We start from the raw sequence: 24960 nt of genomic DNA, 5'->3' as shown, positions 1-24960 counted from the left end.
GGAGAAGACATGACAAATAGCCCTTTTTAACAGCCGCTGGAATGATCACTCATGAATGGCAGCTTTTTATGATGAATTCAGTGAACCAAAGAGAGCATGCTTAAATCTGTGTGTGCTTTCCGATAACAAGATCAAAGACCGTGTGGGATTATAGAGTAATCCATCACGTTTCAGACTGAAACATTGATTGGTGAGGGACGAGCAGCACAAAAGCTTTAGCATTGGGGGAAATAAGGCACGGAAATGAAATGTGGGACAAAGATCCAATTGATATTTCATTTGTAAATATATTGTTCAGGGTAAAATACATAAATTATGAATTGTTTATATATATATATATATATATATATATATATATATATATGCAGTGTGTCGATCTCCCTGTCTCATTCATTAAGGCCTGCCTCACCCGGTTCTTCGTAGATTTGGCAGTTATCAGAGACAAATCACTTGGAATATACATATATTTATTACAATTGGAATTCCAAGGGTAGACACGCACTTACAACTCTATCCTAAAGTCCCCAGTCCACCCTCCCGTGTCGGCTGCAGGCGTGTGTCTGAAGAACCAGCCCAGGGGCGCACATCTAATAGCCAGGGCTCTGAATGATGTTGGGGGGCTACATACACACATTCTCCATCTGTGCTTGTGTTCTCACAAACAAAACAGATCCGCATTCCAGTGTCAAAACAAGGAGTTAGCTTCTTGATACATTGGCCAGGTGTCTTTAGGAGTCTGGTATCCCACAAGAAAGTTGTGTGTGTTTAAAGCCTTGAGTGACCCTGCAGGCTCCATCCTCTTTGCACTCCAGGCCACACAGTTTAACTATTATTATTATTCTAAACTTGTGTAACTTTTACTGCTTTAATAAAAATACATGATTAATACAACAACTGATTATACATTTCTATAACAATTTGTGTGTATGTATATATATACTGTAGAAGGAAATGAACAAAAATCAGGAGGATGAAGACAAATTTCTCATTATATTTCACAAGAACTTCGTTTGTGTTTCATCTTCCAACATGTTTGTGCTCCAGTGCACAAAGCAAGGCCCATAGAGGCACGGATGACAGAGTTTGGTGTGGGTGACCTTGCCTGGTCAGGCCTGCACAGAGTCCTGACATCAACCCGAGAGAACACCTTTGGGATGAACAAGAGCCGAGGCTGAAAGCCAGGCCTCCTCGTCAAAACATCAGTGTCTGACCTCACAAAATGTGCTTCTAGAAAATGGTCAAAAATTCCCACAAACACACTTCAGAACCTTTATGTTGGAGAGGATTCTCAGTCATCCTCAGACATGTTGAATTGAGAAAGCTTCCTGGATGGGGAAGCGAAACGTCTTCAGCTTCAGAATAGGAGTCCGGTGGTTTTCTTTGTTGTAACCTTTTTTGAATTACTCTGGAACCCTGTGCACAGCCTGCCTAGAAGAGCCGAAGCTGTCACAGCAGCAAAAGATGCACCGAGGTCATATTGAACCCCGTGGATTAAGAACGTGGTGTCACTTAAATATATGCTTCCTTTGGTTGGCTAAATTTAAGCTTTTCCACAAAAAAACAAAACAAAAAAAAAAAACAAAAAAAAAAAAAAAAAAAAAAAAAAGAAGGAACGTGTCTGCTTTTATTTTGGCGGAATGGATCCACACTTCCGGTGCCGTCCTGGTTATTTGTCGCCTCCTTTGCTGCAGCTCGGCGCAGACCACCAGGCGCACCGGCAGCCCCCCGTCTCTCTCTGCTGACTCAGTGCCTTACCAGCAGTCCCTTCACCCGGTGATACAGCATCCAGACACCGACGCACATTCTCTCCAGGCCAACCCACTCTTCAGACATGGCTAAGACCGCAGTCGGTGAGTTCTTGTCTTTTATTTTTTATTTTTTTAAGCAGACGTATATTTCCCCTTGCATGAAAGAACGAGGCAGGTTTCAGGGTGAAGGGGATGGTGGTGGTGATGATGATGATGATGATGATGATGAGAGGCAGTGGCGACACCCATGGCACAAAAGGATGCTGAGGGCTGACAGGAGGGAGCGGCCAAACTCCTCTGCAACTCTCCTCTTTATGGTGAAGTTAGGAAACTGGGGCATCTTCATTTGTTATTTTTATGTTTCAGCTCTAATGCTTTAATCTGCGTTTATTTTTTGATAAATCAAATCCTAAATTCCACGCAGAGCCATATGGACGCATCTGAAAAATTCAGCCAATGACGCATACGCTTATTCGGCATCCATTCTGGGTAATGCATATAAAAAAATAAATATTAATAGTGATAGAAATGGGATATTTTTGTCGTTGCTTTATGGGTGCAGGGTTTTATCGCTGCAGCACCTGCCCCCCTTCGCTGCCTGACTCAGAGCCGCGCAGCATAATGCAGCTCCAGCGACCCCACCCAACATCCCTGCTCCCTTCAAAAAGCCGCTCCCCGGGGTGTGAGACGTCTCACCGTCACAAATCCCCCGTTTTCTTCAAGGAAAAAAAAAAAAAACTGGGTCATCCTCTGTCTTTGCCCGCTGAATCCATTTTCTCAACGTGACCGCTGCATGCACAGACACGAAGGAAGGAGAGAGAGAGAAGGAGAGGAAGAAAAAAAAAAAGGAGCATCCTTATCACGAAGTACTCTGCTGTCGAGGGAAGGATTTACGACTGGCGATGAAAAGACGAATATTAGGCCCTAATCCTGTTAGGAAGGTTATTGGATGAGATACTGGTTTAGAATAGGGTGGTGGCAGTGAGTTGCAATATAGGCGGGTGGGAGGGAGGCCTTGTTTGACATTCGTTGCATTTTATTTTGATCATAATGAGCAATGGCGTGTAACAAAAAAAAATGGACATAAGATACAGATTTCTCCCCAAAAATAACACAAAACAAGAGAGCTTTTAATATTCATATCCAAGTGCATGATGGATGTGTTTGTTTTATGGTGGACGGAGAAGGTAACGGAGGGGCGTGCAGTGGGGGGGCGACAGCGGTAAGGGCCCTGATGTCTGAGCTCTGGGACACTTAAACGCTGGCCTCTCCTCCTCCTTTTTTCTCCTCCTCCCCAGCCTCTGCTTTTTTTTTTTTTTCATTCTCCCCCCTGCATGATCTTGATTTGAGCTGCAGACAGGCAGAGTGGGATGGGCACGGAAAGCAGCCATGATGCCAGTCATCACTCGGCGGGTCACTGAGTTCATTTACACTCATTTCTTTTTGCAGAGAAGCAAACAAGAAGTTAATTGGTTAATTGAAGCGTTTTTAATTTCTATCAGCAGCAGATCTTCATGCTTTTTATTACTATCATCATCCATTTGTTATTATATATATATTTAAGGACTTAGGTTGATGATAAATACCTCGTGATATTTCCAATAAGGTGTAGTCATTTACCTTCAGGTTGGGGCCAGAAAATCAATCCCTTTGTGACCAGAAATGGAAATCATCCAATAACGCCCAGCCTGAAATCGATTAGTTCAGGGTTTTTTTGAAGCAAAGCTCTATTAAAAGTTCACATCAGAGGGTAACATTCTAGCAATTTTCATTTAGTATTAAATGAGTTGCCAACCAACCTGTGTTTGTGGGTCCCATAAGGATTTTCCCCAGGCTGGAAGGGCACAGCGTGGGAGTGGGCTTATTCATTTTAATTAAATAAGACAATACTGTTATAATCCCAAAGGGAAGTTAGATGTCATAGTAACTCAAACTATCTATGTTTCCACAAAGAGTTGTTATGAATGGTTATAGCTCTCGACCCCTGGTGTACAATCAACTCTAGAGGCCCCCAAAATATGATACGTTTGCTTTTTGAACAGTTTTACTTTGACTGGAAACGTGTTTGGAGTTTAAACTCTCACAGGTTTTTCATATTCCTACATCCATTTATCATGGAAGTAATCAGTTTGTATCTAAATACATGTGCCATGCCAACATAGCGACGGTTAAATGGTTTATGAAATCTTATTTGCATAAACTGCTAAGATGCCTAGGTCACCTGGCTCCAACCAGTCTGAATGTACACTAAATGAAGACACCAGGAGTGTCTTCATTGGTGATAACTCTGTTTTTTGTAACAGCACCTCACTTCAAAAAGCCTGATCCGACGTAAAAAAGTCCACTCCGTTGTCCATTGGTATTTCTCGCCATGTTGTTGTGGGCATATCTACATAAGCCCCCCCCCCCCTCCTCTGGTTTGTAAGTCATCCTGATTTATCACCGGCTGGGTCGCATCGATCTGTGCGACACGCCCACATTACTGGTCCTAAGATGACTGTCGCCCCTAATCGCAGGCTGGGAAAGACGAGCAGGTGACATCCGCCCTGCTGCTGGTGATGGTTTGCTGAGCGTTCATCACGTCTAAATCTATCGGGGCACATTGTAGCCGGTTGTTTTTCATTTTCATTTTACCTTTTAGAAAGGTAGAAACAGGGGCAAACCTAGAAGGTAAGACATATTGCTTTAACAGACAATAGTCAGCACAAATCCAATAATGCAAATGTCAAGTAAAAGCAATAAAATATTAAAAACGGTACTAAACAGCGAGTCTCAACAACAACTGCCAGGGCCGATCATATATAGTATATATAGTCAACGAGACAAGGTCGGGTCAACAGGAATTTGTTGAATGAAAGCCATAAATCACTTTACGTACAAGAGCGTTTCCTTTTTAATGTGTTTGGTGTTCTAATGGATGTCGAGAGCAAGGTTTACATCAATTCAAATGCCAAGATATTGACAACAAGACATAGATTCAACGGAGGTGTGTGGACATAGCTAAATAAAATGGATGGAAAAATGTCAAATACAACATGACAACAAACAACTGTCATCAGTAGATGGAGAGATGCATCAGCAACGTTCTGACCTACATTATATATGTAAATGGTAAATAAACTAAAAACATTTAGCATGAATACTAAAGCTTGTACAACACCCTTTGTAATGTTCGGGTAAAACTGAGTAAAGAACACTAAGTTGAAGCAAGCGTCTGAGGTTTAAAACCCAACCGATGGCTTGGTCTGACAGGATGTTATCTTCCTGCAAGCTGATGTGTTTCAAGACCACAATGCAGCGAAAGCTACGGCACTTTTTTTTTTTTTTTTAGACAGTCAGACAACAGTAAAGACAAATCACTGAACAGAAGAGGCCGCTTTTAATCAGAAAGATGTTTCACGAACCAGCTGTTTAGTGGCAGAATGTTATCCTAAGGGTGTAAAACATGAGGAAACGCATCACATTTTTTTTATGCCATTCTGCAGATCAAGAGCGCCGATGTAAAAGCAACTGCCAACAAACCGACTGTCTGATATATCGGGAGATTTCTGTGTCTTTATAGACGGATTAACTCGAACTGGAAGTCTCAGTTACTGGAATCTCATCAGCAGCTCTCCACCCACTGTGCCTGATCGTCTGGGTTGCCGTAATGATCCATTTAACGACCTATTTTGCTCTTGTGATGGCTTCATAATTTCGTGTTTATATTGTTGCTGTAAAGTTGCTGAACACGCGCCCTCAAACCCACTGTGCTCTGAAAGCTACAGCACCCAGGGGGGCCTGTAAGGCCTTTTGCGTGAACAAGGCTGCGTGTTTGTTGGAGGCCTTTTAATGGTTAGGTTGCTCAAAGTGACTGTAAAAAAAATCTCTCCTGGTAATGGCGGCGGTAGAGGGGGAAGGATAAGATGGGAAGATAGCCAATTCAGGTGTGGTGGTTTGTGCTGACAAAGGGAAATGCATACAAGATGGAGGAGGGTGAGGTGACGAACATCAAACATGATAGAAAAGAAGCGAATATGTGAGTGAGAATATACATCAGCAGCAGATGAGACAGAGGACAGGGGCTGCAGAAAGTAGCAAAATCGAGAAAGGCGCTCACTAAGGATATTGACGATCGGGGCTCTTTGGTTGATGGATCGGAAGCGGAAGTGCACTTTGATGGGTGCGTCAGCGCTTGAGACGGAAGGCGAAGCACAAACATGCTGACCTGGCTGGTTGGAACCGCCTGTGGGACGCAGAGAGAGAGAGAGAGAGAGGCGCATTAAAAATGTTAGCGTCATCCCCGTCTGAGATTATTTCAGCCCCTTTTCAGCCCGGGACGACGACGCTGCGAAACTCAGGCTCAGCCTCTGACCACGTGCTTTCATTTCAACTCGTCTTCAGTGTCGTCCCGTCACTGCGGGGGCATTTTGTCATTTTTACGTGCCGGATCTGCAAGGGGGGAGGGTGCGTTATTACAGCCGTTAACAGAAACCCGCTGGCGGTTTAACGTATTTTGTTTTCATAGAGAACCTCATATATTTTTGATTATGCAGACATCAGAAAAATGAGAGTAAGGGGGGATGTTTTCGTTTATTTTAAGCTTCCCGAGTGCAAAATAGCCCAGAAAGTAAATCTGCCTTGACATAGTAATGCAAAAAGCTCACCCCAGACCCTATAAATGAAACAGAATCCGATTACAGCTCATCATTTCTGAGTTTACTTGCTGATTGCATTGAATTTGATACCTATTGGTTTTTTTCTCTGCACAATATCTTCTTTTACGGGGTTTTATTTTGACAGCTTGAGGCGGAGCTGCGTCAAGGTTGCCTGAAGCAGAATTTTGTTTTTGGGGGGTGCCAACTTCCAGCAAAGCTCGTCACATTTTATACAGACGTCACAGTGTCACAGTGGAGGGAAAACGACGTTAAGATGAACCAGTTTGTGACCATTTATAGACACATGACGGAAATGTGCCGGCAGAGCGACCCCTGAGTCGTGGCAGTTTCTAGATGTGTCGCTTTGAAATGTTCATGTCGGTAAAATGCAAACTATTCTGATGACAAACCAGTTAAAATGATGTCAGCATCTTTTCGTGTTACCATTCCTGCAGCGTAGCAGTGTCGTTTCATCAGTGGCGACTCCTAGTGTTTGGGAAGAGAGCTGCAGCGGGTGAGCCAAAGATTAACACTGGCACAGTTTTTAGGAGCTCCCAGCCATAGGTGCAGCTCAGTTTATTTCACAATTATCAACTGGATCAACTATGACCATTTCTCACCTCTGCTAACCCAGAAAACTTTTATCATGGGCTAAAAATGTTAAAAACTGCTGTTTAAATATTTTTTTATGGCCGGTTACAAAGACTCCCCTTCATAAGGTACATTTATTTTTTACCTTTTTCGTCTCATTGAAGTATTCCTATTCTATATTTTACTGAAATTATAATACATATTTTTCTAATAAAAGCTGTCTTTTAAATTAAGAAGTTATTTTGCTGCAGCTGGAAATCTTTCCCTTGCTGCATTAGTTTATTGTTGTTTTTCAGCGAACTGCACTATATCGTATTCGTTAAGTCAAACGTACGATGCAGAAAAATGTTTTATCCACGAAATGGACTGATGTAGAAAGAATTGTAGTTTACATGTATTGTGACCCTATTTTAGGCAAAAGTAGCTTAAGTTTTAACAAAACCTTTGAAATTATTATGTATTCCATAAGGTGGCCCTAAGCAGCTGCAGAGTTTGCTTATATCTCCAGCCGGCTGCGGTAGGAGGATATCTTAATTTAAGAGTTGTTCCTTTGTTTTAATAATCAGCTGATTAACTGGCTGTGAAATAAAGAATAGTTAATCACACATTTAAATGTTTTCAAAAGCACCATAAAGGCTATTGAAAGAAGAAGTAACTGCTCCACTGAATCGCTAAAGACTTTAGATGTCAACAGGGTGTTAGAAAATGGCTGCTGGAGTCTTGACAGAGACGCGGCTCCTAACGAGTCTGTGGCATCCTTTCAAATGTGTCCCCCCACCCCACCCGCATCCCCCCCATGTAATCAGCGGAAACAGGGCGATCCGCTAATTACAAACTGAAGTGCTTTCCACCTGAGCTGGCTGCTTCCATTAGGCTGTCCTGGGGGGCAGTCAGCGACGGCAGGCATTCCTCAGGGGGCTTCACTCCTTGCCGAGTCTAATTCCTCTTTTTGTGATTCCTGTTTCAGATGTAAGAAGTGTAGCTGCTCATGTCAGCAACTTGCTTCCTTATTTTCAGGCCTTTCATTGAAAGGAAACTCCATTTTTTTTTCAAATTTAACCTTAACCTGCTTTCCTCTTCATTCCTTTCTTCTCCAAAGTTTTCATTTCCCCCCCTGCTGTGCGCCTATCTCTCTCCCACATACTCCTCGGGGAAGGGGTTAACAAGACCATAAGAGAGTAGCGAGAGCTGCATGTGAGAGTTTATCACATTACCGGGGCGTCTGCCAGTCTGCAGGGCAGAAAGTGAGCCAGAGAAATAGAGAGAGAGAGAACAGAGAGCTGCAACACCAGCACAGAAGAAGGAGGACTCAGATTAATCATCCTCTAACCGTGTCGCTCCTTCACTTGTAAATCATCTCTCGTTGCTACTGTAGCCAGCTCCACACCATGAATCAAGAGTGGCACATTCCAGGCCCGCGGGCTCCGGGTGATGGACGACTGCTGCTCGGTGACAGCCGGGCATGCAGATCCTGCGCCATGGTGCAGCGTACCTCGACAGACGGAGAGGAAAACGTTTAACAACCTGCGGCGCGTTGCAGATATCGTTCCACCTTTTTTTCCTCTGTTGGGGAACGCGGCAGAAACCACATCGCTAAGCATTACATATGCCCCAAAACCCAAGAAAAAAAAGAAAAAGAAGAAGAAAACTATTAAAAGAAACAAGGTTATACAAGCCCATTTGCTCTCTTTATTCTTTTACTCCGTCTGCCCTCAGTTGACAATCTGCGCGTTGCAAACTAGCCGACTGTTTGATTGATGGAAAAGCGGGGTGTTTAATAACCTGCAGATCTGTTCTCATATTTTCCCTGCAGGGGCTGCTGCTGAACCCACATTACAAACTAATATAAGTACCCCCAAGAAAACCCAACAAGCTTAGACAAGCTTTGTTGTTCCAGTTATTCCTTTTTTTTTACCACTCTATCTTCCCTTTGAACCACGTTCTCCCTCCCCACTAAGCAATCTGCATGTTGCCAAATCCAGCCAGTCAGAACTGATGCCAGCTTTACGAACTTTTTGGACAAAGAAAAGGCCACGACACTGAGAGTCAGGCTGCTGCGTATTGCTGATAAGCAAACCTCCAGACAGATAAGAAACCATACTGGGGGCTTACATGAAATGCAGTTTTATTTTCCCCCCCTGATTACTTATCTCTGATTTTTTGGTTGCATTAGCAAGAGAGTTGCTGGGATTAAAAGGGGCGTTGCTCTGGCAGGGTTCATAAATAATACATCAACAATAAAATGCATAGTCGCTGATGTGTGGCGAATCCTGCGGGGACGAGAACGCCGAAGTCGTTCGGGGGGGAAATTAGGCCAAGCGAGGAAGCATCCGTCAGACTCTCCTTGCTAGGAAGAGAAAAAGGAGATGAAAGCAGCTCAGCGGCGTCAGACATGCTTTGATGGTGAGGGTTTTTCTTTCTGTGGGAAAAGAAAAAGCCCTCGTATTTACATCAAAGGTCTCCTCCTGCTTAAGTGAAACTAGGTTAATGACGACGTTTCATCTTTTTCTGTGTTACTGGGTTAATATCTGGATCTGTGTGAAAACAAATCATCATCCCCGTTCATCTCCACAGCTTACAAAGAGAAGATGAAGGAGATTTCCGTCCTCTCGCTCATATGCTCCTGCCTGTACCCCGAGAGCCGAAAAACCATTTTGGGGGACTTTGAAGGTAGGAGGGAGTCTTTTCATCCTCATTAAATAGGTACGGGCTTGCATGAGACTCACGTGGTCTATATACAGTACCGTGGTTTCATGGTGTTACACACTAAACAAAACGCAAAACATAATCAAATAGTTTGTGGAGATTATTCATGCTGCTGCTAAATTCGTCCAATATAATCTCTCATAAACAATAAAACGCTGCTGGCAATAACAGCTCTGCGCAGCTGGAGAAAACTCCAGTTACTGCAGCACTTTCTCTGGCATCTCATTAAAAGGACTTCAAATGGTAGAGACCGCGCGATAGAACAATTGATCCGTTTTGAAACCAAGATGTTTCATAACCTTGCTATAGCTTGATACTGGCCCAGGCCTTTTGGCAAACAGATCGAAGTTAAAAATCCACAAGGCGACGGCTGAAACTCTTTCTTTTTAATGCAGATATGGACATCAAGCCAATCAACAAGCGGGCGTCAGGTCAAGCCTTTGAGGTCATCCTGAAGCCGCCCTCTCCGACATCGGATGTGGCTCACTGCATCACCAGCCCCCCAAAGAGGGACATTTCCCTGGAGGACATCCAGAAGAAGCTGGAGGCGGCCGAGGACAGGAGGAGAGTAAGGATGCTTCCTGTCATTATGACTGCAGCCAGATGCCTAATATCACTTTGCTTCAGTGAACCGCAAAGGTCTTAAAACTGGACAGATTCATAGTTTTTACCCCAAACAGCAAGGATTGTAAGCATTGTGTTGACTAAATGCAAACGACGGCTATAGAGATGAATTTAAAAAACAGCCTATTGTGGGCTAATCCCCGCATCTCATTGATTCCAACGTCAATGCAGTGAGTCCAGCACCTGGTACCTCAGGCAATCCATCAACAAATCAATAATACAATCATTACCCAATCAATGAGACTTGCTTGATTGATTTGTTTGATGCTTGGTTTTCACTAGAATCCATTGAAATAACCGTAGCTGCTCTAGATTACATCTCAAGAAAGTTAGGTTGGCGAGCAGAGGCAAAAGCTTTCTGTAGTTTCAGCTCTTTATTCTGAACATGTGAGTCACCGATTCATACTCAACCGTCTGCGATTTGTTAGCGGTTTACGAGAAGCTGCCCTCACGGCATTAACCCAACCCCCCAGCTCACCTCGTCGCTCTCTTGTTTCTTTAAGTCCCAGGAGGCGCAGATCCTCCGAATCCTTGCCGAGAAACGCGAGCACGAGCGCGAAGTGCTGCTGAAGGCCATGGAGGAGAACAGCAACTTCAGCCGCATGGCCGAGGAGAAGCTGCAGGTGAAGATGGAGCAGATCGAGGAGAACCGGCAGGCCTTCCTGGCGGCCATGATGGAGCGCCTGCAGGAGAAGGTGAGAAGTGCATTAAAAGATGAATGTGGGATGGGAAACTGTGGACGATTGACAAAGGATGAAAGATGGGAGCTACAGGTAAACCCTGGAAATGCTGCACACCGGTGGACAATCAGGGCCATCTGTTTATTCTCGTCTGTTGTCTACTTTCCTTCCTTCCAATACTGCTTAAGATAAAAGGACTACACACCAAAAAGTGAATGTAAAACCAGCCTAAAGTCTAAAGAAATGTGAAAGCCCTCTGGAAAACTTTAACAAAGCTTTGCTGATTCCAAACAATGCTTTACATTTAGTAACAAACATTTTTAATGCATCTCCTTCTGCTAGAAATGTCAGTTTTATTTGCTTTACTTGAAGTGTGTAGCTGTGACTCCTTAAGATGGTACGTTGACTTATTACTTGGGCTTTTAATTGCAACGTCTAAGAAAGAGAACTGAGTGGAGACCATCAGCAGATGGCGCTCTTGATCAAGAAAAAAAGTTCAAGAGTTTGCAGAATAAGTCAAAATCAATTCAATTAAATTGGCATATGTGAAAACATACAGCCAAGCCAAATAAGATTTTCAAAAGAACATTTTAAAAACATTAAAGATAAGTAAAGCAATTATAAAATAGAAGAAACATAAATAACAATAGAAGAAAGGAAGACAGAATAAGATCACAGTAAGTTGTTTAAAAACACTTCGGCCTATTTTATTGGGATTTTATGACCAACATGAAGTAGAAGTAGAAGGAAAATGATGCATGTTGTCAAAAATTATTAGATACAATTTTCAAAAGTGTGTCCTCCCCACCTCGTCCATTTGTGTTCATCCCTTTTACTCTAAAGCCCTTAAAACTAGTTGCCTTCAGAGGTGAGCTAATTAGTAAGTACCATGTGTAATTTCATCCTGGTATAAATCCAGCCGTACTGTGAAGGCCTCAGAGGTTTGTTGGAGAACATCAGCGAACACAGCCTCATGTAGACCAAGGAACGCAGCAGACCAGTCAGGATAAAATTTGTGGAGAGCTTTTAAGCAGGGGTTAGGTTATAAAACCTTATCCCAACCTTTTTCTCCATCATCCGAAACAGAAATATCCCAAGCTTTGAACGTCTCAATGAGAACTGTTCACTCTAGCATCTGAAAAGTGAAAGCGTATCAGACAATTGTAAACGTACCAAGACATGGCCGTCCACCTAAGCCTGACCAGGGGAGCATTAATCACAGAGGCAGCCGAGACGCCCACGGTGACTCTGGAGGAGCTGCAGAGATCCCCAACTCGGGTGGGAGACTGCACAACTGGCCATGCGCTCTACAAACAGTAATAGGAAAACCTTTGTAACGGTTAAAAAGGTGCTCTGTCAAGAAGAGTCCAAAATTAAACTTTTGGTCTGACATTCAAAGCGCAGAGAGCTAGCTCTGGACTTCAGCCTGAACACACCATAACATCTGTGAAGCATGACCATCATGCTGTGGGGATACTTTTCTTTAGCAAGGACAGGGAAGCTGGTCAGAGTTGATGGAGCTAAATAAAGGGCAAACCTGGAGGAAATCACCCTGAAGATTATTTAGATCAAAGCACATGTGTCAGACCTAAATCTACGTGAGAATCTGTGGTAAGACTCCATGGATTTAATAATAGCCATCAGATCTGATGGAGATTGAACTATTTTTGCAAAGAAGAGCACCGTGTCAAGCGGAAACGCCACAATTTAGCGATTTTTATATATAAGAAAATATTTTTGTGCTTATTTGTGCGGGTTCACCTGATAGAATCCCGATAAAACCATTTTTGCAAGGCATCCCAAAAGACGTGCAGCTGCATTAAAAATAAGCTGCTCTTCTATCCCTGCAGGGGGCAGACGTCAAATGAGGAAAAAAGGAAACTGAGAAAAACACATTATGATCTTTTATATGTGTTTTTTTTTCTTCTTCTTCCAGGAGAGGCATGCTCAGGAGGTGCGCAGAAACAAGGAGCTGAGAGAAGAGTTGATGCCGTGAGAGGCCCCAACACCCCCCCCCCACCCCCCTCCCACCTCCAGTCACCACCTCCTGTCTGAGGAACACCTCCCTCCCCACCTCGTCCTACATGTCCACACCCCTCCACCCGTGTCCCCGACATTCCCCCCCACCCCCTTGTATTGCTACGAAACTTCGAAGAAACGCCACCCTGGGATAGCGAGAGGTTCAAATAGAGTTGGGGGGGTGGAAAGGATTGCAAAAAAGCAAAAAAAAAAAAAATTTAGAAAAGGAGGATAACTATCATCTGCTGTCCTTTAAAAACAAAAAGAATGTTTTTGCTCAAATGTGAAGAGAAAAAAAAATCCAATTGACACCTGACAGTGGTTTTTGTAAATACTTTTTTTTTGTTATATACAGTCCGATACAAGCAGCAAAGGTATTGATTGCAGTGTGCCATTTTTATATATAGGTTTCTTCTCCCTGCATATTATATATATGGATGTAATGATCTGTTCATTTTCCTTTTCTTTGCCCTCTCATTTCAGCCTGAGAATGTTTGTTTTACGTTTCTCTCTCTCTCTCCTTTCTCTCGTGTGGTAACAAGCTTAGGTGTTTGTTGTGAGTTTGCCAGCTAGCTGATGTTTTACTGTGAACAGGTTGCACCTCCCCACCAACAAAAAAACAACAACAAAAAAAAGCGGGAATCTGGGCGCAGAGTCGGGGAGGGGGTGCATTTTTTGCCCTAAGGGTTGCCAGAAGGCAGGGTGGTGCTTTGGATTTTGCAAGCTCGCTTTTTGTGGGGACTGCAAGCTGTTCCCGGACATCCGCTCATGTGAAAATAGGTAGTGACCGTACCGCAGGAGAACACTATAGCATTTAACGAGCCCATCCTCATCCTCCTTCTCCTTCATTTCCATTCTCTTTTCACACACACACACACACACACATAGGCAGTGAAATCACTCACACCCTCGCCACACGGCACAGGAAAACACCAATAACGCTCCGTTAATCTCATAAAAGCTTCCCTCATAAACGTCACACGTCCTCAGAGGCCACAGTCGCATACGGCGCCTCCGTTACAGTCGGGGCGCATCCCTACGACCCCCCGGAGCAACGAGCTCCAGTTGTTACAGTGAATCATACTAGAAAGAGAAGAAGAAGAAGAAAAAAATAACACTGCTTGATCCATCTCTGAATCCTCTAGTTCTCTTCATCGTTAAATCATCAGACTCTCCCCCCCCCCGAAACACAGTAAATATTGGCACAACAAATATATTTAAGCCATAATAGGCATGACTGCACCATCGATCCACGGGAACAGGATTCCTGAGCGTATAAGCATGAATACAGGTCGCAGCGATTGCGTGTGAGTGGGGTGTGTGAGTGTACCGCACAAAGACCGGGTAGTTAGCGTGTTGATCTGTTTCGATACAAAAAAAAATCAATAACAGTACAGCGTGTAATGATTGTCAGAAAGTTAGACACAGACAGTTAGTTTCCTTCCTGACTCTCTTTCTCTCCTCCATCCATTTGTGTGTTTCCTCCTCTTCCACGTATATCTTTGTGAGCAAGCAGTGGTCAATAAAGATTTGGGGTTCAGTGAATAAAACTGGCTTTGAGAGCGATTTCTTTCAAAAACAAAAAAACTGTCCGTTTACCGTGCGTTTGCTTTTACGTGCGTCTTGATCAAAGGTCCCCCCCGACCGCTGGGTCAGGAACGTGGAGCAAACTTTTCATTACTGGCAGTGAGCAGGAAGGGGCTGGGGCTGGGATTGGGGTGCTGGTGAGTACGGCAAGAGGCAGGGGCGATCCCGGACAGGACCCCTGGCAACAAGGACAAACAGTCATCAATGCACACACTCCCTCCTATGTGGAAGAGACCAATTAAACTAACATGCATGTGTTTGGACTGTGGGAGGAAGCCAGAGCTCCCAGAGACGAGGAGAAACATACAAACCCACGCCAAATAACTCGTATTAAAACGATTCAGTGCATTAGAATCTCGTTAGTCAGAGTCAGATCAAACTGCAGTGGCTTTCAAAGGGTATTTACACCTCCAGAGCTTAGAGCTTTTGCTTTCAGCTTTTACCGTTAAAACAAAATTCAACGCATTTATGCCAGAATATTAGATTTTCTACAACTTGCTGAGGGGCGTTTATCCAAATATTACTGAGAGCCATACGTCATATTGCCAAAAGGGTTTGCTCACCTATCCAAATCTTTGAATCCAGTCATTCCACTCTCTTCACCGGCTGGAGGTGTTTAGGGCGAAGCCACCTAGCAGATAGACTGCTTCTACAACCTTTTGTAGAAAATGGTTTGTCCTCAATCCTTGGTGTACCTCGATGGGGCGGATATCCCGAAAAACTTAAGACGTCAAGAAAGTTTGTACCGTTGCTAAATATTCACTGCAGTTCGCACTTTAAACAGAGGGTTTCGCTAAAGATCAAATCTGCCTGTATTCAACAGCGGTTAGCAGAGGAAGACATTGCAGGGGAAGTGGATTGCTGATACAGCTTTAACTAAAAGGTTCGGCCTTATTTATCCCCTGCTTTACTTTCAGCCATGCGTAGGGTTGTAAAAATAAACATGCTTTCAGACTTCTGTGCTGCTCCTCTTGCATTATATCCATAATGTTACCATAATGACAGAACACGCCCCCTACAGACAGTGCGGGCATCTATGCTTCTCACATGAGAGTCCAGTGAGACCAGAAATAAAGGATTTAAAGAAGATGTCAGGGAATTCTGGTCAGGTACCATGGTAGGTTGCCACCTATGCAAGAAGTTGCATCTCGAAATGTCCTTGCTACTAAATACTCCACAATATTCTGTTTGTGGTATAATGGCAAAGAGGAAGGGATTGGAAATGACAGCACATTCGACTAAGAGGGGGATATTACGCCACGTAAAATCACAGAGTGGGGTCAGCGGACGCTGGGGCTCATGGTATACAGAGGTCACAGAGTCAGCAGCTGCAGACCTCCTAACTTCATATGGCCTTCAGGTCAGCTTGTGAACAGAGCAGCAGGGTTTCATCCAGTGGATTGGCTGAGCAGGTGCATCCAAGCTTTACAGTACCTCGCCAGGTTCAACGCAAAGCGTCGGCCCCATGGTTTCACTTGAAAGGAGCTCTGAATGCTTCAACATACCAACACGCTTTGGCCAATTTCATGCCCCCAACTTGGGAGGTGGCCCTTTCCTGTTTAAACAAACCAAAGCAAGGTCCATAAAGACATGGATGAGCGAGTCCGGTCCGGCGTCAAAGACCTTGTAAGGCTTTGAAGGACGCTGAGCTATAGGCCTTCTCGTCCAACATCAGTGTCTGACTTCACAGATACGCATTTGGAAGAAAGGTGGAACCCCCAATAAATATACTGTGTTCTATTCTTAGTAGAATAAAGATAAGTGTAAAAAAATCCTGCTACTTATGAGCATACACAAACCTCTGACTTAAACTGTGTGTAATAATTGTTTTAGCAACTACAGTGTACTTTGCTTTTTAGTGCCTCCTTAAAGGGAACATATCTTTTTTTTTTCAGTGCTTCCTTTTCAAGTTGAAATCATTGCGCTGTGGTCTACATAAAGTGGAACTGCAATGATTTGGTCTGAATTCGTTATTTAATTTACCCCCACGTTCCTCCTTTTTGCCCCTGTTCTGTGGTGCATCTGAGAACAACCCATTTTGGTGCTGTCTCTTTAAATTTAAAGGAAGCACACACACACACACACACACACACACACACACACACACACCTCCAGATCATAGAGCACCCCAGTCGACCAAATTTCTAGTGTGCTGGGGGCGGTCTAATGAGTGACCAAACAGTTTAACTTTTCCACTTGCAGCTTTGGCATCCTTAAGCTTGGACTACAAAATCACACGGAGGTATAGAAATGACAGATTGGTGAGACTGGTAAGCCAGAAATCAATGACCTTGTGATTAACAATTGTTAAAAAAAAAACAAAAACATAATAGAGAACAGAGAAAATTCCAAAAAAGTAAAAAAAAAAAAAAACAACTGGACTTTTTTTTACGAAGTTTGAAGCATTTCGCTTCCCATTCAGAAAGCTTTCTCAATTCAAATGTCTGGAGTAGTGTGGAGTTCTAAACTTTATAGTATTGCCCAAAAAGGCCTTGTTATGGCTTAGATGACATGCAAATTGAAATGAAACTGGTTCTTAAGGGGTGGACCAGTTTCGGTTTTAATTGCATGTTATCTAAGCTACAACAAGGCCTTTTTGGGCAATACTATAAAGCTTGGAACTCCTATTCCAGAAATTTGAATCGAAAAAGCTTTCTGGATGGGAAGCGAAAACATCTTCAAACTTCGGAAAAAAGTCCAGTTGTTTTGTTTTTTAACTTTTTTTGGAATGACCATGACCTGGATGACTGAGAATCTTCACCAGCAGAACAGAGAAAACTGAACGGCTTGAAAAATAGGACCCAAAAAATATATAAAGGTATCTACGCAGCTTCTGGACAAACAACATTAAATTTGTATGCACTCCTAGAGACTCCAGGTGCACAATAACTCCAGGTGTAATTACGGGCTAAAAAAAATTGCATGACATGTCCCCTTAAAGTAATCAAAGTTGTTCTGATCTCCACTGAGGAGAATCACTTTATGGCCACTAGAGGGAGACAAAACACAAGTTTTCTACAACCAAAACCTTGCTTCTTAAATATGCTCATAAATATAAGAAACCTAAAGGGAAAAAAATGTATTTCAGAAAACTAAAAATCAAGGATTGATTATAGGTCATAGCAGCTGGTCCAAGCAGAAATGATGGCAAAGTGACAAAACTCTTGGACTTTCTTTCTTTCTTTCTTTCTTTCTTTCTTTCTTTCTTTCTTTCTTTCTTTCTTTCTTTCCCTCCTCCAGTTCCCACGGAGCGCACGGGTCCGGCCAAGCCTGCTATTGTCCAGGATATCCCCGCCTTGTTAATGGCTTCCTGTGCACACACAGAGGGTCGCTGAGAGAAACAAGCGTCCGCATCTGATACCAGTCGCCGATACTGATGCACACACATGCAAACAAACACACACACACATTCCTAGTTGTGTGTGTGTATGTGCGTTGGGGGGGAAGCACAACAAGCAAACACACACTCCAGAGTGCACACACACACACACACACACACACACAATAAATCCACAACATTTGTCAGAATGAACTGTTTATTGCCGGGAACCTGTCATTGACAACAGCAACAGAAGTGGAAAAGATGAAAACTCTAATTTATTGGCATTTGTTTGTTGCTCTGTTGTGCAACCACAAACCACATCAGCTAAAAGCGGAGACACAAAACATATATGCAAAACGACTCGTTTTTAACAATTTTGTGGTCGTGTTTCACTGAAACCGATTTGACTCAAAAGAGTTTTAGAAAGACTATTGGCAACGCTGTAACACTCAACAAATAAACGTGTGTAAGTAACTGGAGATGAGGTGACAAAAAAAAAATTAAAATTAAAAAATAGAACAGACCTACAGCCTTCATTTACAAAATCTCAATGCAGAATGACGCAGAACTACTCCGAAGATGCCATCCTGATCAATCACCCGGTCATGCTCCATTGAAACTGAGTTGACCGAAATACTTTCAACACAATTACAGTCAACGCTGCAACGCTAAACAAAGAAATGCATGTGAATAAATTGGAGAGATGGTGAATAAACCTAGTCTCGTTTACATCAGAGAAAAAAACATGTGAAAATTTACTGTTGAACGGTAACATTAGTTGGGAAGACGGATTGGGGCGACGCCTAGTCAAGCCGAGCTGGTATCTGACTTTTCTTCCCAGTGTTCAGTCAAACAGACGCCTGGTTTCAGTTAATCCACCCCATAAAATCTCATGAAAAAGAGAGAGGGGGTACTGTCATGGCTCTCAGATGTGTCCCTCCCCACTGTGGTGAGGGCATCGAGTCTTGCTTGTGCAGTTTGAGGAAAACAACAAAAGGGAGGGGGGTTGGTGGTGGGTACTTTCACCCAGGAACTTGCTTGACCACCTCCTGATTCTGTCCTTTGAATGGCCGACAACCAGGAGGTGAAACCGCTGAAGGAGTGGGGAGGAACGGGGATCGGTCATTTTTATGTATAAAAAATAAACAGCAGAATTTGAAAACCTTTAACTATCCTCTGTGGGATTTCATCAAAAATAGAAAAGACGCAACACTTTCTTTGCAGGGGAACATACAGTCTAGTCCTTGAGTCCGGCTCAGCTGGAAAGGTGAAACGAGTCTGTGTGGCGGAACGTGTCGAGTTTTTTTTTTCATTCGAGTCAGAAAGCTCCTATCTCCGTCCCCCAGGGTCTGTAGGGTTTGCCCACGCTGGAGCTCTGAGCTGGGGGGCTGATGGCAGTGGCAGGGGAGATGATGGGGAAGGCGCTGAAGGCGAAGGGGAACGCGGAAAGTGAGGAGAGGAGCGGAGGAGAGAGCTTGGACACGGACGAGGGGACCAAAGCCGGGTGCAGGACGGCGGTGGGAGCGGAAGAGGTGGACGGAACCCTGATCGGACCCTGATCCGAGAGCGGCGTGGCGCTGTCGCTGCGTCTGCCGGGTCCGTGAGTCTCCGCGACTAACGAGGAGGACGTGGGGGAGGTGGAGGAAGAGGGAGACGAAGAAGACCTGGACGACAGGGGATTCTGTGGGCTGCTGGTGGTGCTGCGGGGCAGGGGTGCCAAAGGAGCGCCCTGTTGGTGCTGGAGGAGGATGGGATGCGCGAGGTGGGCCGGAGGCGATCCAAAGGCAGAGCCCCAGGCCAGGTGACTCAGGCCAGTGTGAGCCTCTCGCTGACTGGCGTAGTTGTTCAGGTGAGAGACCAGGCGGATCCGCAGCGGGTCCGTGCTGTCCAGGCCCTCAATGATGCTGAGGTAGCGGGCGGTTTCGGCCAGGCACTCCCTGAAACCCAAACCGCGGTAGTCCATCGCCAGGGCGTGGGCGTCAAAGTAACCTGGAGAGACGAGGAGAGGAAACCACTTCAACTTTACATCGCAAAACAAGTTTGCACGTAATTGAAGAGAGGCTCGTGCCACTGGCTTTATGCTTGGGACCGAAACCGACCACAAGTGGAAGGGATCTAATAAGCTGTCAGACCCCTTTGTCCATTAGTGTATAGATAATTAATATCTTCCTTTATGCTTGTTTTTAAAGAGGAATCAGACTGAACTGAAATTTGACTTGCCAGGTCAAAGCTTTACAAAAATCGCAGACCTGAAATTGCCCACAAAAGTCTGATCGCTACATCTGCTGTGGTCATCATGCAAAACTAAAGCCTGTCATCCTTGATATATTGGACATTATATGCAAATCAGTGTAAATGGCCTGTTGCCTTTTCTGCATATTGGTTTGCTGCTGTTTTGGAAGTTAATGATTTAGAAGCATCCAAACCGTTTTTGTTTTTTTTTACGCTTCAGCCTTCTAACCAAGCCGCAGAAGTTTAGACAAACCATTAAAAAGCAATGGCAGATTCAAGGGAAAACTGGCTATGCCTCGAATCATCTGGATTAATATTTAAAAGGCCAAGATGGAGTCCAAGAAGCATTTAGTTACATAACCACTCTCTCCTGTTCAACCGGTACTAACATCTGAGCTCTGGAAGCTGCAAAATAATTGATTAAACTTTAATAAAATATACATTTTAATATTTCAAAACATGTATACCAAGTTTTATCAATTCACAACACATTTAAAGTGAATGACAACAACAACGATGATAATATTAACAATGATAAAATGTTATTTTGTCATTATTGATATAACTTCCTATCTTACTCCTAACTATGTTGTTTAGTCCTTGCACTATTCGTCATCTATAATTGCCCGTCCAATTTGTTGCCTGAACCAAACAAGGCCTCTTCTGTCATTATTTTAATAAGGTCCTCTATGCAAAAGATGAATATCTAATTTTATCCCACCTTTTTGTAAAGCAAATATTCCACTGACACTGCACGGCAACCAGACCCGCCAGATTTTGGAATTTGAACACTTTGTATTTAGTATTTAGTATATATATTTATACGCAGCTGAAAATATTTGCTCCATTAGCAAATGTAGCATGTTTGTTGACATTGTGAACTAATTTGAAATAAAGAAAGAAATCCTAGCCCGTGTATGAGCCGAAGTGGAAATGAGCCCTGATTTATTTTTATTTTTTTCTGATACCGTTTGCCTATAAGCTGCCAGGACAGGGCACACAAATATATACAGTTATGAGAGCCATATAATAGACAAACATTCAAATGCAGTTGTCATAACGTGAATATTGGTTAAGCTGTGGCGCCTGATAGTTTGATGACCCTTAAAATGAACATTTAGTTCAGGGCCTGCATGTAACAGACCATTAACAACAAACAATGCAGACTTCTATATGTACTCACCTTTGCCCCCTGCAGCATGCAGCATCTTGAGGTGATCAACAGTCATCTGCAAAATTTCCGCCTTTTCAAGTTTGGCTGAACCCTTGAGGACGAAAAAGAGAGGGAAAAAAAACATCCTAATTTAGACAACATCCACGCTCAATTTAGTCTTAATGCATTTAATCCTTGTGACATTTCTGGGTTCTTCTGAGTGCGCTCACCTGCTTCTCGTAGGCACTGGGAACCAGCCTGCGGAGCTCACTCAAGCTGTTATTTATTCGGTCCCTGCGCCGCTTCTCGATGATCTGACGAATCAATTAACAGGACATCAGTCTGCTGTCTCAAGCATCAATTGATTTGATCAATATATTAAAAAAAAATAATCTGTTAACTTACTCCTCTGCGTCTTTTCCGCGCCTGGACCTGAGTTGATGTTGTCGGAGACATGGACCCGAGAGGGGAGCTTATATTTCTAAAATAATAGAATAAATTTACATTTTAATAATAATATTAATTAAAATAAAACAATAGTTGAATATTATTCCTAAAAGGCTGACATCAGTGATGAAAGATCTTACCCATTCTCATCTGCGCTCTCCTTCTCCACTTCAATGGTCTCATCCAGTTCGCTGTCCGAGGAGCTAAAATCGTGATTCCTTTTCATTTTTCACGGCTTCAGAGTATTCCTGCGTGTCTGTCGGTTCGGCTCTGCCAGACGTGCGTACATGCACAGGTTCGCCCGGAGCGCCTCCGTTTGAAGCGCTCGGCGTTCCCACGGTGTCATTTCAACGCTGCTGCGCGCCAGCGGGGGCGGGGCCCGGCGCTCCACGCAGCCAATCACTAATGCGTCTGGTCTTTGATTGACAGGGTAGGCACACCCCCAGCGCCTCTCAAAGAGATCGGAGAAGAGAATAAAAGTTGAGATGTCTCACTCGAGGAGATTATTTTGATGCTAATGAGCGACATAAAGCTATGCTCACATATTCTCATTTGCAAGAAATCTAAGAAAGAGATACCAAATGGACCAAAAGATGTGAAAACAGTAAATTAGAACAGTGAAAGAGGGCTGATCAGATGCAAAGAGACTGAAAAAAAAAAACATCCTAGAGAACAACAACAAAGAACAAGAAAGAATGCACATCTGCAAAAATAACCAACCATGGAGACACAGTACAAGCACAAATGACACAGCAGTGTGGCTTGTGGTCGTTTTGAGCTTCTTCAAGTCGGGAGTTTCTGAGGAGTTTGAGGGCAATCTTTGTTTCACAATCAGACCATGATGGGACCACAGATATATTTAGTTGCTAAAAAAAAAAAGCAGAGCACAGCTATTCTTGCCATTTGGATCTATTTATATTCGAACATTTTAGATCTGCAGCTATATTCTTTTCTGCACTTGTGGCGTCTGTGTCCGAAGCGCTGCAGCTGATGTAATGAATTGTTTCTAAACATGAGCTCAGATGCAGTCGTGGATTCAGAATGCCTGTCTGAAAAGTTGAATCTGAAATGTATGTTTTTTTTCCTAATAAGGAAACTATTACTCTAAAGCTGTGTTTCTAAAATAACAAAGTTCAGTATGCAAATACATAATGGATATGTGTGTAGAGATTTATTAACTTATCAGCAATTTGCTTGGGTCGTGACCGAAAGAACGAGATCCCGGATACAAGCGGCTGAAATGAGTTTTCTCCGTAGTGTGTCTGGGCTCTCCCTTAGAGATAGGGTGAGGAGCTCAGTCTCAGAGTAGAGCCACTGCTTCTTCACGTCGAGAGGAGCCAGTTGAGGTGGCTCGGGCATCTGGTTAGGATGCCTCCTGGACGCCTCCCTGGTGAGGTGTTCCGGTCATGTCCCACCGGGAAGAGGCCCAGGGGAAGACCCAGGACACGCTGGAGGGACTATGTCTCTCGGCTGGCCTGGGAACGCCTTGGGGTTCCTCCTGAGGAGCTGGCCCAAGTGGCTGGGGAGAGGGACGTCTGGGCCTCCCTACTGAAGCTGCTACCCCCTCAACCTGACCCCGGATAAGTGGACAACAGACTATATATATATATATATATATATATATATATATATATATATATATATATATATATATATATATAAATGCTTCTCCGCAACTGGGTATATATATGCTAAATTTGTCTCTTTTGTAAGCAAGGCAACACGGCAATAAGGAAAGTGTAGTGGCCCTTTTTTCAGCCAGCTGACACCGTGCAGCAAAAGGTGGTTGTGGGCTACCATGTTTTGCTCTGTTAAGCCAGAGAAAATTCAAGATAGTTAAGTTAGTTTTGTGTCTTTAGGGAAATGATTCCTCACTTTTTTCAATATAGCTGCTTCTTACTTGTTTCAAGGTGATGGTTAATTTTTGAAAATGTTTGTTTTTTTGGCACCTAATTTAAATTAACCTTATAATTTGTAAGTGAGTACCCGTAAGTAATTCATGCATTTATAGTTGCATTTGTTGTGGGTCTTCATTATAAGCGATAGGAAATACTTTTTGCTGGTGCTCATATATTGCTTCCTGATGGAATGACATCCATGGTGGGGATCACAAAATTTGTGAGCTCTTGGAATAACAGACAAAAACCCAAATCAAGCTCTGACAGCTGTAAAATGCACCATCAAGCATTAGTTTTCCATGTTTCTATTTTTCAATGCAGACACATAATTTTTCTGAGTGCTTTCATGGTCTATCAATGACGCCCTAGAGTGATGTCCACAACCTCCGTAGTAGAGAGCAATGTCCAATCCAGCTGAGTCATGTTGATAGGTTATACGTTTTCAAAAGTGACCTTGCAAGGCTTCCGTAGCTACTGTTCCAGAAAAAAAACTTTATAATCCGTTTTTTGTGTGTGTGTTTTGATCTCATGCTCATTGCCATCATGCTGGGCTATCCATGCTATCCTTTAATTTTAGAATTTACCGTCGATTTTGAAACTTTTTGCAGGTTCGGGAGTGACTGGTCTCTCCAGACATAGAGGATCTTCGAAGAAACTTTGACAGCGGTCCAGTGGACTTTCGGTGCCCCTCACCTCCTCCTTCCCTCCTCCTCCTCCTCCTCCTCCGCACAGTCTGCAGTCCGTGTGCGCGTGTGTATGCGTGCGCGCGCGTGCGTCCCCGGCGGTGACGAGGAGTGGCTGGCCGGCTGTCAGCACGCGCTGGCCGTGGGAAAGTTCCCTAACCGGCGCTGATAACCAATCAGAGGCCGACGGCCGTCTCCGGCGCAGGAATGAATGGAGCAATTGGTCGGGGCGACGGGCGGTCTGCGAGCGAGCGTGTGAACCTGTAATCCAATACTAACTCAGCCCGGGAGGACAGACAGAGGCAGCGCTGCCGCAACCAGAGGAAGCCACCACGTCTAATCTTACCCCACAGAGAGACCTCATGCACGGTGGAGACTCCGTGGCCACTTCAAGGACTCTGTGAGCGCAGTCAGTCCACTGGTCCCCCCCCCATCCCCCGCCTCCTTCTCCCCGGAGTTTCCACATCATCACCGCAGCGCGACTGCTGGCTCCTATAGTGGTCACACTCCCCCCCAAATGATTTGACAGATTCGCTGCTTGCTGTGTGTTTGTATACATGGAGGAGTCGTGTTTCTGCATGTGAAGCTGGCTGCAGGGCTCTTCAGTCCAGCTGGGGCTCCTGCGGGGGACCT

General features: G+C 43.9%; 2 protein-coding genes across 2 annotated transcripts; one reads left to right on the top strand and one right to left on the bottom strand.

Moving 5' to 3' along the window:
- The first annotated feature begins 1686 nt into the window (after window positions 1-1686).
- On the top strand, window positions 1687-14555 carry stmn2b (stathmin 2b). The gene is made up of 5 exons (XM_012868612.3): window positions 1687-1850; window positions 9551-9646; window positions 10078-10250; window positions 10810-11001; window positions 12923-14555. The coding sequence occupies exons 1-5, from the start codon at window positions 1832-1834 to the stop codon at window positions 12980-12982; spliced, it is 540 nt and encodes a 179-aa protein (XP_012724066.1). The 5' UTR covers window positions 1687-1831; the 3' UTR covers window positions 12983-14555.
- Window positions 14556-18110: 3555 nt separating this feature from the next.
- Window positions 18111-24296, bottom strand: hey1 (hes-related family bHLH transcription factor with YRPW motif 1). Its single transcript, XM_012868678.3, is given in 6 exon segments — window positions 18111-19903; window positions 21330-21411; window positions 21530-21613; window positions 21705-21780; window positions 21887-22195; window positions 24229-24296. Coding segments are annotated over 6 exon segments (1275 nt in total). The 5' UTR covers window positions 24282-24296; the 3' UTR covers window positions 18111-19232.
- Between the last annotated feature and the right edge of the window lie 664 nt (window positions 24297-24960).

This window comes from Fundulus heteroclitus, chromosome 13 (genome assembly GCF_011125445.2).
Source record: "Fundulus heteroclitus isolate FHET01 chromosome 13, MU-UCD_Fhet_4.1, whole genome shotgun sequence".
NCBI lineage: Eukaryota > Metazoa > Chordata > Actinopteri > Cyprinodontiformes > Fundulidae > Fundulus > Fundulus heteroclitus.
This window is presented reverse-complemented; position numbering and strand designations above follow the sequence as displayed.

What these genes read in the sequence shown, in the direction of transcription:
- stmn2b (XM_012868612.3), top strand. An exon ending in CGGCCGAGGACAGGAGGAGA is followed by an intron (nt 10,251 to 10,809) that starts GTAAGGATGCTT and finishes TGTTTCTTTAAG; the next exon opens with TCCCAGGAGGCGCAGATCCT. An exon ending in TGGAGCGCCTGCAGGAGAAG is followed by an intron (nt 11,002 to 12,922) that starts GTGAGAAGTGCA and finishes TTCTTCTTCCAG; the next exon opens with GAGAGGCATGCTCAGGAGGT.